Raw genomic sequence first — 16,757 nt, forward strand, 5'->3', positions numbered from 1 at the left:
TATGCTAACACATATATATGGAATCTAAGAAAAAAAATGTTATGAAGAGATTAGTGGTAGGACGGGAATAAAACACAGACCTACTAGAGCATGGACTTGAGGACATGGGGAGGGGGAAGGGTAAGCTGTGACGAAGTGAGAGAGTGGCAGGGACATATATGCACTACCAAATGTAAATTAGATAGCTAGTGGGAAGCTGCCGCATAGCACAGGGGGATCACCTCTGTGCTTTGTGACCACCGAGTGGGGTGGGAGGGAGGGAGACGCAAGAGGGAAGGGATATGGGAACATATGTATATGTATAACTGATTCACTTTGTTGTAAAGGAGAAACTAACACACTATTGTAAAACAGTTATACTCCAATAAAGATGTTAAAAAAAAAAAAGATCTATGCACAGTGTTTGAAAACGTTAATTAAAAAAATTAATAAATAAATAAAATAGTTGCTGACATCAGTTCTGATATCCCACACTATACCCCCAGTTGAAGCAATGATTTCTGTAAAATAGAGATGAAAGGAAATTTTATCTTGTTTTGCTTAGAAATTTCATAATAACTGACTTTTTCCATGATCCAAGGGTATAGCTTTGAAATTAGCTTTATACTTCATTATGGTTTAAATATCATTAAGGAATAGTGATTTTAAAAATGTAGTACCATGAGCAGGTAATATCAGAAGACTATGTGGCTTATTCTTTGTGTGTGTGTGTGTGTGTGTGTGTGTGTGTGTGTGTTAGTTTCTGCTTTATAACAAAGTGAATTGGCTATAGATATACATATATCCCCATATCTCCTCCCTCTTGCATCTCCCTCCCATCCTCCCTATCCCACCCCTTTAGGTGGACACAAAGCACCAAGCTGATCTCCCTGTGCTATGCGACTTCTTCCCAATAGCTATCTATTTTACATTTGGTAGTGTATGTAGGTCCATTCCACTCTCTGACTTTGTCCCAGCTTACCCTTCCCCCTCCCTGTGTCCTCAAGTCCATATGCACAGTGTTTGAAAACGTTAATTAAAAAAATTAATAAATAAATAAAATAGTTGCTGACATCAGTTCTGATATCCCACACTATACCCCCAGTTGAAGCAATGATTTCTGTAAAATAGAGATGAAAGGAAATTTTATCTTGTTTTGCTTAGAAATTTCATAATAACTGACTTTTTCCATGATCCAAGGGTATAGCTTTGAAATTAGCTTTATACTTCATTATGGTTTAAATATCATTAAGGAATAGTGATTTTAAAAATGTAGTACCATGAGCAGGTAATATCAGAAGACTATGTGGCTTATTCTTTGTGTGTGTGTGTGTGTGTGTGTGTGTGTGTGTGAGTTTCTGCTTTATAACAAAGTGAATTGGCTATAGATATACATATATCCCCATATCTCCTCCCTCTTGCATCTCCCTCCCATCCTCCCTATCCCACCCCTTTAGGTGGACACAAAGCACCAAGCTGATCTCCCTGTGCTATGCGACTTCTTCCCAATAGCTATCTATTTTACATTTGGTAGTGTATGTAGGTCCATTCCACTCTCTGACTTTGTCCCAGCTTACCCTTCCCCCTCCCTGTGTCCTCAAGTCCATTCTCTACGTCTGCATCTTTATTCCTGTCCTGACCTTAGGTTCTTCAGACCTTTTCTTTTTTAAAGATTCCATACAGATGTGTTAGCATACAGTATTTGTTTTTCTCTTTCTGACTTACTTCACTCTGTATGACAGACTCTAGGTCCATCCACCGCACTACAAATAACTCAATTTCATTTCTTTTTATGGCTGAGTAATATTCCATGGTATATATGTGCCACATCTTCTTTATCCATTCATCTATCGATTGACACTTAGGTTGCTTCCATGTCCTGGCTATTGTAAATAGAGCTGCAACAAACATTGTGGTACATGCCTCTTTTTGAATTATGGTTTTCTCAGGGTTGGTGGGAATGTAAATTGATACAGCCACTATGGAGAACAGTATGGAGTTTCCTTAAAAAACTAAAAATAGAACTACCATACGACCCAGCAATCCCACTATGTGGCTTATTCTTTAGGAGTGACATTTGATTTTCAAACCAAATGCATTTAGGTCATTCTGTCACGTGGCATGAGTTACTGGGTATTTTTGTGCATTTTTACAACTAGCTTTTGAAAATATATAGATAGAACATACATCAATCCAGTTTTTATCTATTTGGAATAAGTGTTACATTTGCTCTGTGCACACATCACTCTTAATTTACCAGAGGATTGAGTTTTAAGCAACTGAAATTCAAATCTGCTATGTATTTCATATTGTACATTTAAATTTATTGTTTGTGTTATTGGGGCAGGCATAATGGAAAGAGTATCTGAGGAAGAAAGAAAAATATCTATTTCCATTTGATACAAAGAGGCAAAATAAATGTGGCAGCATCTCTGCCACAACTTCCAGCATGAGTGTTGATTGCACACCATGTCATAGAATCAGAGTTGGAAACAGTTTAGTGATCCACCCCTGCATTTCCAGATGCCTACTTTAAGGTCCAGAGAAATGAGATAACTTAAGATACGCAGTCACAGAAACTAGACTATGATTGGAATTCAAATCCCATGACTTGCAGTTGAGCATGTTTTTCCATGATATGCACGCATTCTTGTAAAGTGGCATATGCTGTCTTTGATTTGAAGCAACATAAGCTACAGAAACTCCCTGTCTTTTTAAAAATTGAACTATAGTGGATTTACAATGTTTTATTGTTTCAGGTGTACAGCAAGGTGATTCAGTTTTATATATCTACTTTTTCAGATTCTTTTCCCTTATAGGTTATCACAAAGTATTGAGTATAATTTTCTGTGCTATACAGTAGGTCCTTTCTGGTTATCTTTTTTATATATAGTAGTCCCTGTCTATTAAAGTTAGCTCAGTGTCCTACTTTCCTTCCAACTCATTCAGCCAGACTAACTGATGGAATCTTTGCAGAATATATACTGAATTTTAGAGAGAATGTTGCTTTCCACTGTCATTTATTATTGCCTTGGCTCTTGTGATTGTTGTAGATTGCTTACACTATTCTTGAATAAACTCAGTGTGAGTATTCTCTCATCTGAATACTATTCTAGCACCTAATCACACATATAAATAAAATAGAATCTTGTTGAAGTGCAACTCATTTTACACAATGATGGAACTACCAGTTATACAGAAGGATATACTATATCAGTGAAATGAACATGCTGATATCCTATAGTTACCAGATAACATAGAACTTAAACCAATTCTCCATACCAATATCACATAGGTCTTTCTCTCTCTTTTTAAAAATTTCAGCATTATTCTTCATATTGAAATAATCTCTTAAGGTGTCATACTTACTGATACTAGGCAACTAGACTTTTCTACCCTATGTGTGTGATAAGGGCCATTGATGTTTGATCCTGTTACTTTCAGTACCAATTTTTTAATGAGTTAATTTTTTTGAGTCCTGGGAAAATATTATGCTTCCTTAAGAAATCCTCTCCATTCTGACTGCTGTTCCTGTGCTTCCTCTGTCACTGTTGTTTTTCAGAATTGCCATTCTTGGTGTGTCCTCATATCATTCCTCCCCGCCCCCAGCTCCTGAATTGTGGGAGTTCTCACTGATCTGTTGCTTTTTCATGTTTCAGATTGTAAACCTGGTGTGGAGAATATGTTACCTTCGGAAATCTTTTCCTATAACTATGATACCAAATCTTTGGGATTTGTGTAGTGTTCTTTGCTGTCTAGGAATAAGTGTAAGTGTATTCCAGAGCAGATTCGTCATCTGTACACTAAAGATCCCAGTTTGATCACCTGGAAGACTTTAAATAGTGTTCAGTTGGAAGTGTTTAACATGATCTGGAAGCCTGGATCAATACCAGCTACTAGTTTCCCCACTGCCTTTTGCACTAGACGAAGTGCTACTGAATGTGTCCTTTCATAATATCAACTAACTGATAATAGCTCACATTTTTGGAGGACTTCTATGTGGCTGGCCTTATTTTAAGTGCATTGCACATTTATCTCAATTGTTCCTCACAACAGACTTTTAACATCCGCATTTTATTATCTTTGTTTTACAGATGAGGACACTGAGGCCCAGAGAATGTGAGCCTTCTGCCCCAGTCATACAGCTAGCACATGAGGGAGTCAGAGTTTGAACCCAAGTGGCTGGCTTGTACATCCTAGCTGCTTCACCCCACACTGTGCTTCTTTGTTTGGAAATAGTATTTGCTTGCATTAATTACCTAATGTAAGCTTCAAAGTTGGTATAAATTATGCTTCTGTTTTTATTTCTCCCAAATAGAATCTATTTTATCTTATCTAATCTATTTTACCATATTGTACACTTCTAAATCCTGATTTTTGATTGCTAAAAGGCAAGTGGCACTTCATTTTTCTATGTGGAAATGATTTTTTTTTTAAAAGAAGGAGAAAAGCCCCAATACTTACTTCTTTCACTAACTCTTACTATTGAGAAGATAGACCTACCTCAGAAATCCCTAACTGTAGTAATAGTTCACTTTTATTTGGCCTTGTTGGAGAAAAAAATCTTCTGCGTATGTGATTTTTCTACATGATTAATCTTACCTTGCAAATGCCTATTCTAAAAACAGTATAATATTTTGACATATTTCTCTAATGACCACTTCCCTGTCTTCTTAAACAGAGAATAACAAGTTTAACAAAATCTTTCCTTTATGACTCAGAATCATCATGATAAATGTCTGTTATTTTACTATTTAATAACTTACCTCTGTCTACTTTTTAGTTTTTCTTTCCTTGATGTCATATCATCCGCTGTCATTTTTTTTTCAATTTTGAGTGGATTTCCTTCTAAAATACTTCTCCCCATACACTAATCATATTTGCTACATCACATATGCTGTGTTGATAATGAAACAATCACATTGGCTAATATATACAAATAAAATAAAAATGCAGGACAGGAATAAAAATATAAGATTTAGTGAAATTTTTTATTATTATTTCTTCACTCAGAGACATTGTTCCATCACTGTGAAATTATAGGGTATATTTGGGAGATGCTGAGATTACCTGCTGTGGGATCCCTGGATAAAGAAGATATTACTGAGTTCTGAAAATATGTTATAAATACAGAACTGAATATAGAAATATATATTTCTACATATGGAAATATAGAACTGAACACACAAGTCTCTTTTATAGTATGCTTTTTATCCTATTAACTTTCTGAAGTAGTTGTGATTCAAAAGCAAATTACACCATGCAGAATTCCTTTTACTTTTAAAGGATTTTGATAATTCTGTTGTTTAAGGGTTTGAGGTGAAGTAATACGATGAGTACATCAGGCTTAACAAAGCTACACTACGCTGTTCACGTAGTAACAGCTGATGCATTTTTACTTCTCGGTTTGTTCATGGCTTGAACATCCAAATGAAAAACAAACTGGAATCTTAATGGTAAGTTTATCGTTGAACTTTATCCAGTTGTGTGGGTAATGTGGATAACACATGTGCAAGACGATTCCTTGGTAATTATTTTGCTAAGAAGCATAATGTTGTGGGGCTATCTGGTGTGCCATTATTGGGAGGGTGATCTTGATAGACTACCCATTAGATTCTTTCAACATTTAGTTCTAAGACTGCCAGTGGTCCTCCAGCTTCTTATTAGATTAAGGCTGTGCTGAGATTCAGGAGCAGCTGGGTCATGGGGAAATGTAGCTCCATGCTTATTACTAACAATAAACAATTCAACCTTGAGAAAACTATCCCAAGCCCACCCTAAGATCTCTTAGTGGCGCTTATGCCATTTATATCACTATTATCTTTTCCCATATAAAACACTTAGAACAGTCCCACCTCAAAAGCTTTAAAAGTATTTTGAAAAGATATTATGAACATCTAAATAATCTTGGCAAAGCTTAAGCTGCTGATCATCACGACACAAGATAACTAGTATTTTTTGTGCAGTATATGTTTTTCATATTCCACATGTCATTTATTCATAAATTTACTTATTCACTCATTCAGTAAATACTGATTCAATAGCTACTTTTGCTATTGCTATGCTACATGTCAAGCTTATAGCCTTAAATGAGACAGAAAATTCACCCCGATGCCGTGATTTTCATCTAACCATTCATCCTGTCTTGGTCATGTTCTCTGGAGGTCCTGTGATAGAGCATGTAACTTGTCTAATCTCAATCTCTCTAAGTTACTGTTTGACCAATGACCTTGAAAACATTTTATAAGGTTTGTTAGAAGTTCAGTCCTCTTATATATTGTTAAATAGTTTGATTTGACCTCTACATAGAACTACTTGTGGACTATGCAGAAACTAAATTTTGATCTTATTGATACGGCCACAAATGTGCATCTGTTGAATTCAAGGCATTTAAAAAACCTATCAAAACCAATTTTCCTTATTAATAAAATTATGGAGCATGAGAATCTCTTGGAGGGTTGCAAAATGAGAATATATATCATTACACCAAACAAAAACGGAGTATTGTACCTCGAAAAAAAGAGGTCGAGATTACTTGCTAATTCACTATTATTCTCTTCAGCAAGCATTTATGCAGGGCTAATTATGGTAGTGTTATGTGAAGAAAACCTGCAGACATTCATCTTGCCCTCTAGAAATGTATGATTTATCATATAATTAGTATCTATTGAATACAGAAAGTAAGAACTTGCTTATGTTCATTTGCTTCTGATTTTCTTTTCTGCAGCTTCCCTATATTTACTTACACTATGTTTTTCTAATCCTCATCAACACATTAGCACCTGTTTTTTGATGTTTCTTTGTTTTATTTTAGTCACACTCTTCCCTGTGCTTAGAGTTTAGAAACTCTTCACTATTAATCTTTCTGGGCATCTGTTCTCCTTTCTTGTATCTGTACTCTGAAAATTTCCTCATGTGCCATAATTCAATTTACCTTTCTGGAAAGTAGTGCTAATAATATTTTCCTAGGCCACAGACTGCTGGAATAAAATGAATAAAGATGGTTGTAACAAGATAGGTGGGTCACCTGACTTTGAAATCCCCAAACAGATGTAATACATTGCTTTGCCCAGTGCTACCAGACAGGAACACCCAGGGATTCTGAACATGACCAAGGCTGTAAGCACCTGCTCATTATTATAGGCCAGCATTCTTCACAGATCCTCTTGCCATTTTAATTTTATAAATAATCCACAAAAAGAAGACATAACTGGCTGATGCTATTTAGGACTGCCAGCTCCCCCACTCAGCCTAGTTGAAGGCAAATTTATGGAAGTGGATTTCCTGAAAGTACTTTAAAGAAAAGTAAAACTCATTCAGTGTGTAAATGATGAAGCACAATAGCTACCACCTGTTGAGTATCTACTATGCACAGGGTACTATTCCATCTTCTTCTTTATATATATTCTTATTTGATTTTCATACCAGCTCTGCAAGGTGGGTTTATTACCTTTATTAATGGATAGGAGAGTTACAGAGAATTTAAGTAACGAAAGCTAGTGAGTAACTCCAAAGGTTTTGTTCTTCCCACAATATCACACTACATCCTGAGCTTTAATAAGATCACAGAATATGTGGGTATATACTTATAAACAGCTTAGACTTTGAGAATATCTTGACTTTGAACTAAAAGGATGCGTAAGTGATTAAAAAAATCCTCCTTTGTAGAAAAAGAACATTCTATGCAGGTAGAGACTTGATTGGGAATGTGAACAAGATGACTGGGACACTTAATAACAGTCTTCTGTACACATGACAAAGAGGATGATTGGCAGTTGTTCTTTATTATTGACAAGATCAGTGGAGTGGAGGCTGGAGGTAGAAGTTACTAATTAAAATATTTGCAAGATGCTAGATAATAATTAAAAGGGACACTGTAGTACCCCATTATAGGTAAAATTTAACAATTATCTTATTATTAGTCAATATAAGCATGGGACTGAGGAGAGGAAGAGGGTTCTTATGCTTAGGTGGGCCATAGCAAGCAGTTTAGTGAGTCAGTACTAGCTGAAGTGTCAAAGTTACCAGTGATTGACAGCCGGAGATACAGATCCACATAGTCCTAGTAATTCTGTAAGCATCCTAGAGTTAAAGAACCATTTTAGCTATTCATCTAAAAATAGAAATAAATCTATAAATTGTACATAAAGGTACACCAACAGATCAATAAATCTAACTATTTGTATTTTCTATATACATGTATGCTTATGTTGGACTAAAAAGCTATCTTTAATAGTTCCATATTTTCTAGGCTTCAAGTTAGCAAACTAACTTGCAGTAATAATTCTACTGATCAAATTTTCTTGACCCTTTTGTTGGAAGAAACTGTTGGCTGCTGTAGAAGGATTGTGAGAATTACAGTATTATGTTCCAACTATTTCCCAGACTACTGGGAAAATATAATGTTTTCATTGTCATATAAACCTCTACATAGTCCATATGTAGAATACTGTATACAGTGTAGTAAAAGCTAGAGCAATCTGTCCAACCACAGACTGCAGGCTCACTTAGTGCAGCATAAATTTTTCTAGATGCCTTAACATTGCTGTTAACATTGCCTCTAGTAATGATCCATATCATTAGAAAAATTGCTGATAGTATTGGATATTCATATTACAAGGCAGGGGGTGATGCAAGCAAGAACACTTTTTAAAGTTTAAAGTGCTATATAAATGCCAAATAGAATTGTTTGTGGAAGATTATTAACATATAGCAAAATATGTCCCATCTATAAAATGAAGGAACCGGATTCTGTGATTTCAGAAAAACCTTCAGTTTCAATGTTCCATAACTTTATGTTCTCATGGGCTGGTCGCCATGCACTGTTGGTCATTGCACAGTCACTACCAGGAAGCAGAGCCATCTTAGTACCTTATGTGAAAGAGCTGAAAGAAGTACAAAGACAGGCTTTTCAGGATGCTGAGAATTCCAATGCAAGAATGTGTTCAAAAGGAACAAGATAAAATTCTACATGGCTATAAGTCAACAGTTTTAAAGAGAGCTTTTATAAGTGTTTTTTTGTTTGTTTATTTTCATGAAACAGTGGAGGCACTCCATTTGGGAACACTAATGGCTGCCCATGGCTACTTCTTTCCAATCTCAGATCATGTCCTCACACTCAAGGATGATGGCACCTTTTACCGGTTCCAAGTAAGTTTAATAAAAATATTCTTTAACAGTAAAAACAAGTCTGCATTTTCATTGTTTTTACAAAAATTTTGAAAATTATGACTTATTTTACTTTGACTTAAGCTAGTTAGAATCTAATGATTTGTGAAAGCTAAACTGTGTGATGATTTAAATTATATTTTATATAAAATGTTTGAGAAACATTCAGAGAGTGACAATGGAATTCAGGAGGATGAGAGAGTTCATCTGTAAGTAACATTTATTTGCTAGGAAGGACGTTGAAAGATGTAATTAAATTTGTTACACTCTGGACGCTGCGTGATCCAGAGCCATCTACAGTCCAGGCAAATAGTCATGGGAATGCTTGAAGCTCCAGGATAGGATTTAGCTAATAAATGCATATCCTCTGCATGTCTGAGACCTACAAGTCTATGAAGACTGACATGCATGATGCGTTGCGTACATATACTCATCTGAGACAGGAAGCCACCTTAGATAACTTATAAACTGACAAGAGTCATTCTATGTCATTTTCAAATGAGATACCTATAAAGAATAATCTTTCAGGAAATGATTGTGGACTCTAATTTCAGTTATTGAGCATTCAGTTGACACTTGAGTTTACAGTGGTTTACCTGAAGCGTATTCTACATTTCATTAGATATTATGGTTCATTAGTAACTGACTGGAAGATTCCAGCCTAAAAAATTAAGGCACATAAAATGCCAGAGTTCAAACTCTAGCTCTAGGTATTTTCAGAGGATTCTCCCCATTGTCCAACTTTTAGACATTGGAGCATTCTTCTCACTAGCTCTGAATGATTAGATGTTCTATATCTAAATAAAGTGACTTGGATGCCTAAGGACTTGCTTGGACTTTGCAGTTGAAAACAGAGGGAATATGTTTTAAAAAATTGTTCTCAAAGATCATTGTCCTCCTAGAACTCTCACTGCCACTTCCTTAGGGCACGTCTATCGAAGGCAAAAAATCATAGGACTTTCTGCACTGAATAGCTAGTAAATAAAGCCATCTCCTGAAACTGTGATACTGACCTAAGTATTCAAGCAATTTAAATTAGTTGAATCACTTAATTTTAAAAGGCTTTAAAATAATGAAGCTTTATCCTTTATAGAGTTAAATTTAAAGTAATGGTAGCTTAAAACAGCTTATTATTAAGTTAGAGTAACTTGTGGTCCTAAAGTTAACATTTTAATAAATAGAAAATATTAGTGATTAGCAAACAAATTATGTATGTCTTACTAACACTTTCTGATTTTTTAAAAGGAGTTACTTTGCTAATGCAGGATTACATTTTCCATAAAATTTTATTTTCTTATACAAGTTTTTCATTGCAGACTCTAAGTAAACATTAGGCCTAAAAAATTCTTACAAATTCTAAATGAAATGTATTTTTTTAACAAAAATACCAACTTTTATCCATCTTTGCTATCAATATTACAAGTAAAATCATCTGTGTATAAAATAATATATTTATAAGGGAAGTATTGAATATAGTCTATCTGTTGACAATTATCTAATTCAAAAATTTCCCTCAAGACAAACTAGCTGAGACATGGCCTAAAATTAGTGGTGATGTCTTGAATTAGTATAATTTACAACCTTTAACTCTGCTCTTGTCATTCCCAGACTGAAGTTAGTAGGCAGACAAGGTTTTATTGTCATCCTCATGGGTCAAAGATGAGCAAAGCTGGGAATGGATCACACTGTATTCTGCAGAAAAGGAGAGACTTTTTAAAGAGCTTTACAACAAAGCAAGGGAATGAGTGCAAATGATAAACTAATTACATCACCACTAGGTATAGGCAGAAGATTATCAAGTTCAATATGCCTAAATAGATGATAGATAATCTTTTAAATTACATTAATTAATGTTAAATATTAAATGTTAAATATTATAATGACACATCCACATTCAAAATAGGATAGAAACGACATATTTGTAAATCTAATAACCATACAATCTAAAAACCAAGGTTTTAAAAACAAACAAAAGAAACCCCAGAAAATTCAGGGATAATTTAATTCCTGCTACAGTGTCTACCAAGGCATTAATTAGTTTATATTTGAATAGCTCTAATAACAGAAAATACATTATTGTTCAAGGTGTTTACTTCCATTTTTGTGTTGGTTCCAAGGAGCATTAAGTTCTTTATTACATTGAATTGAAATTCAACTCCATGGAAGGATTTTAAAAATCATAGATTAAAATAGGAAACTTGCAATATTGTGTTTACAATTGCTCCAGTGAATGATTGAGATTCTAACCATCATTAGGAATATGAAGAAGCTTTGGGGCATGAGTTTGAGGCAAACAAAACTCTTACTTTAATTTCACTGGTATGCCGCAGTAAATTTGTCTCAATTTTTCAATCATATGATTTTTGTATTTACTGTAAACTTGCAATTGTCTAATTATCCTCCCTAGCTAACTGAAAGTGAGTTCTGTCATGATTATCCAGGTCACTTTCATGACTTTCATCACATTAGTATAGGTGCCAAAGATTACCGAGCGATGGCTAGACAGTTTTGGATCTGTTTTATCATGGCTAAAGAAGCAAACTCTGAAAAGCAGAGAAACTCATACATTAAAATGTCCTAAAGCCTAGTTTAACTGTGAAAGTAAACTTTTAAATTTCAACAAACTATAAGCATTTGTTATTTAAATTTTCTTTTACTATAAATCAAAATATTTTTCCTAGAAAAAAAATCTTACAATATTAGTGAACAGTGTTGGCTTTGTGCCTTTTCCACATAATATCACAGGATAAAATAGCTTCATTCATTTATTTTTACAGTCAGGAAATTTTCACTAAAGTAAATGATAGAAAAATAAAGAAAAAATATAAGAATGCTATTGAAAACATTCGTTGTGATTTTGAGACAAAAAGTATGAGTCTGACCAGTCTGACTAGAGTATATATTTTTAGAGTTAGATAAATAGATATGCATACGCATGCATGCACATACACACACACACACACACACACACACACACACACACACACACACACACACACACCCCTCCCAAAATAAAGAAGCAACCCAAAGGGAATAATGCATTCTATGAGAAGTATCTCAAAAACTAGCAGCCCACATGAAAGGAAGATTTTTAACTACTTTTTTTCTCTATGGTTCTCCTAGAGTAGTGACCCAGTTTTACTCTCAGACTAGGTTATAGTGACCCAGTTTTACTCTCAGACTAGGTTGAGTGGATTCATTTGCCAAGGAGGGGGTGCTGTATAAAGCCTTGATATCCCCCTTTATCTAGTGCTTCAACTTTTTTACCCTCTAAATGTCTTCTGTCACTTTGTTCATATATATAAAAAATTAGTATTAGTAGCCTTCTTTATGATACTGGAGCAATTCCCAAGAAAGCATAGAGGGTAAATCAAATCCCCTGGGAGTCCTAAACAGTTTGGAAGGGCTCTCTCCCAGAGATTCAAACAGTTCTCCCAATTACCCTTTTCCCCTCCTTGAGAACCCCTCTTCTAGAAGGCAGAATTATCAATGAACAGGTAATCAGAGATTACCCTAAATATGCTTGTTACACACAGATTGTTAATATAATTGACTAATAAATATAATTAAGCCCACAAGGCTGATGTCTGTAGTCACTGTTCCATTGAATCCCAGAGCCATCATCATCCAAGGAAACAGTTTGAAAGAGTAGACTGGTGGTGATGGAGTATCCTCGGGGTCTGGAGCCAAGCATGTCCAGCCATCAGGGCTAGAAAAGCCCTATCAGAAAATATAACATGCTGATGATGATAATAATTGGGTTTTCTCAATCAGACATTTTCTTCGTAGTTTCATCAATCAGTTTCTAGAATTTCACAGAATCATGTATCTGTCTATTGTTAAGCAATCAACTAAGATATTAGTTTTAAAAAAATCATCTTTGACTTGTGCAGTTTAAAAATTTAGAGTAATAAGTGTCTCTATCAAGAAATATTTTTTAAAGTGAGGGGGAAAATTTGTTTTAATCTAGCTGGATAATGTTGAGAGCTGCATTATATAATTAATAGAACCAAGCAAATGATTGCCATATCTTAAGGAAAGATTCTGACGGTTGAGCTTTTGGATCTACTGAGGGCAATGATGAAATACATAAATCATAAAAAACAATTTGCTAAATTTATACATATCTCATCAGGAGTCTTCCTGAATATAATACTTTGCTTTCAGTCTTTGTGGATTAACACTTTTTATTTGAATAATGCAATCAGTCCTTTTACCTTTCTGTCAGATGACATACAATTGTAGCAAATGTACACTGTTTTAAATACCTGCTGGTGCTGCACCTATTTGGAAGCTGAACAATTGCTTAGCAAAGTAAATGTAAAAGAAAAACCTTACAATGCCTCTCTGAGTACTTTTTCTGGATAAAAAAACATACATTGTTAGCAAATATTCTAGATAATTGCTGAAGATAAACACAGCTCATAAACCAGGAACCCCACTAATACTTTATGTGCCTAACCTAAGTTCCACTTCTTTTCATTCCACAGACACCCTATTTTTGGCCATCAAATTGTTGGGAGCCAGAAAACACAGACTATGGTCAGTGCAATATCTCCTCATTTTATTATTGACAACTAGTGTGTATGGATGAACCCATGCTTGCATTTTATTATTTGTCACTGAGAAAAGAAAACCACAGTTTTCAGTATGGGACTAATATTTCTAACATTGAATTTATGAATGGCCTTGTTTGGAAAGTCACCAAACCTGGTGGCAGCTTATTCCATGTTATAGTGCCCCCTTTGACTATTAAAAAAATACTTTCTTCTGAATAGATGAAAGAGCTATAAACAAGCTTAAAAGGATTATTATTATTATTTTTCTGTACCACCTTGGTCTACTAGAAAGAGTAACAAAGGGGCTCAGAGAGCCAGAGTTTTAGTTCACCTCTCCTATTTAGCTATGATTTGTGGTAAGTCCCTTGCCTTTCCCAGACTCCATTTTTCTCACTATTATTTGAGGCATCCTATGATTCTATAAGCAGAAGGTTTTGTTAAACATGAAAGGCCAAATGCAAGCAAAAGAAAAGATACAATAGGAAATTTAATCATAGTGAATCAACTTGAGTCAACTTAGAATGAACTCAGTTCAGCAACCATGATTTTAGTTAAGCTCTTCAAGGAAATAGACCCCTAATAAGTGCTCATCTTCTTACATCTTCCTGAAGGCTACAGTTTTCAAAAATAATATTGTATGTATGGTTTTTAAATGTCATTTCTACAAGTATTCATTGAGGATTTGTTCCAATGCAAAGTGTTATAGTAGGTGCTGGGATAACAAGGAGACTCTGACTTTATCTACACTGTTGAGTAACTCATAGGCTAGACGAGCAAAGGGAATTATACAGAAGGAGTTGCTGTGAAGTGCTGAGTGAATATAATAGTGGTATGTGTAAAATATATGGAAGTTTAAAAGAATAAGAGAGTGATTTTGAGGGTTTCCAGAGTGATTTCACAAAAGAACTGAGGGCATCTGTGTTGGATTTTAAAGGAGGGGAGATTTTTCAGGAAACAAGGCAGAGAAGGCATTTGAGGCAGAGTGCCAGCATGTTCAAAGACAGAAACTTCACAGCAATCTGGCTTTTGTTGTCTCCTGGAGAGACGTTTTGTAAGAAAACTATAGGAAAGCCCATGGAGTCACCCCTCATTTTTGTCATTTCAGAAAGTTGAATTTCATAGTTCATCCAAGGGTGGTCGGGTGCCAACCAAAGATTCAAACTAACATAATTTATGGAAGACAATCTGAAAACCAGAATACTGAACAATTAATAGAGAGAATAGATGATTCCTTTCCAGTAGTGGGAATGTTGATTTTTTTTCACCCAGGGTACACATTCTTCAAAACTGATGCACTTGGAGAAAGAAGTTAATTAAAAAAAAAAAAAAAAAAAACTGCCGATTTGTGGATCTGAGTTGGAGAACTTTGTGATGTATTTTGCCCAACCTGGGATGATACCTGGGAATTATTTCACCAAAGAGTATGAAGTTCTAGTGGAGAAAATACCTGGACACCTGAGAAGGCGTTCATGGAGAAAACCCCAGGCGTTGGAGGCAGACAGACCTGACCACAGATACTGCCACAACGATGTACCACATACTAACTGTGTGACTTTGGTGGGCAAGCATGTAACATCTCTGAGCCTCAGTCTGCTCACTTTTCAAGCAGAAATAATAATATTGACTTTCTAAGGTTGTTGAAATAACCCAAATTAATAGGGCTGAAAAAACTGGTATTGCTCCTCTCATACTTAATAAATCAAAATTGTTTTCAGTCATCATCATTATTGCCTGACAGATAAACTGCCTCTGTTCCTTACAGAAAAGCAAATTCTTATGCTTAATGTTCTCTCAGTCCATATTTTGTGTTTTTCATAAAAATGTTAGTGTTCCCATTTGCAGTTCATGTTTCAACACTTCACAGTAGATTAATGTTTCTGTGGTAAGGCCAAGGAAATGGCATGGCTTACACAGAAAATCATTTAGAGAACATCCCTCAGAGTCAGTAATCTCAAAATTATTAATGTCATTCAGTTTAACATTAGCTCTTATTGGTGTTCATTTCAAAGGGAATCATCTTCTAAACTTTCTCCCGAAACCTGGAGAGCCTGCAATTTTTAAAAATAAGCATAGTCTTTATTATTCTATTTGTTTCCCCCCCCCCCGAATAAACATATACCTGTTTATGTCTCATTTGCTTGGATTATATACAAGTGAAGCATAAAATAATTATTCAATAAAAAGTTATAGAAAAAATGAGAGGAAGTGAAATGATAATGATCTCAGACACTGTACCACTCCTACAGGCAATGACGCTTTGTCTTCTATGATTTTTCTTTTTAGGTACAAGTATAGAAGCAATTCAAATTATCCAACTTCGAATTTTCTACCACTGTTTATTTAAAGAACATTTATAAAGTATGAACACTTGCTTATAAAGAGGATGTTGATACTGTGATGTAGTTGGGTGTGAGGCCCAATAGAAATAATAGTGATTACTTAGGCTGTTTATTCTGAGACAGTGTGGGGCAGACAGGAGTTTATTGCTTAAAGCAGGTTTAAAGAATGGTTTCTTATATTCTATTAGTATCTAATGTCTATTTCCATCACCAATTCAAACTTACTCTGCAGAACATAAAACTCTTAGGTCAGTTTATGTGGAGAAACACTTTTCCATGGTTACCTTGGTTTTGTAGAAAAATAGAATATGTTGATCATGTTTAATGACTAAGACAAGGCAATATGGACTAAAGGGCTATGAAAAAACACCGTAATCAAGTTGTGTGAGATTTCTGGTATTTTTTCACCCAAGTACAAAAAAATATTCCAATCCAAGCCAATTAAAATGGAGTTGGGAATGGACTTCCCAGGTGTATTTGCATCAAGAATCATCTAGTGGGCTTCCCTGGTGGTGCAGTTGTTGAGAGTCCGCCTGCTGATGCAGGGGACACGGGTTCGTGCCCCAGTCTGGGAAGATCCCACATGCCACGGAGCGGCTAGGCCCGTGAGCCATGGCCGCTGAGCCTGCGCGTCCGGAGCCTGTGCTCTGCAACGGGAGAGGTCACAACAGTGAGATGCCCACGTACCGCAAAAAAAAAAAAAAAAAAAAAA

General features: G+C 35.2%; 1 protein-coding gene across 2 annotated transcripts in view; it reads left to right on the plus strand.

Annotated features, from left to right (window-relative positions):
- Nucleotides 1-16,757, plus strand: part of RGS7 (regulator of G protein signaling 7) — a 663,829-nt gene that overhangs the window by 508,917 nt on the left and 138,155 nt on the right. For both annotated transcript variants that reach the window (XM_024133721.2, XM_055084226.1), the window contains 2 exons: nt 9,023-9,129; nt 13,638-13,689. In XM_024133721.2, coding sequence (XP_023989489.1) covers nt 9,023-9,129; nt 13,638-13,689 — 159 coding nt within the window. The remainder of the gene's footprint in view (nt 1-9,022; nt 9,130-13,637; nt 13,690-16,757) is intronic.

This window comes from Physeter macrocephalus, chromosome 4 (genome assembly GCF_002837175.3).
Source record: "Physeter macrocephalus isolate SW-GA chromosome 4, ASM283717v5, whole genome shotgun sequence".
Lineage (NCBI taxonomy): Eukaryota > Metazoa > Chordata > Mammalia > Artiodactyla > Physeteridae > Physeter > Physeter macrocephalus.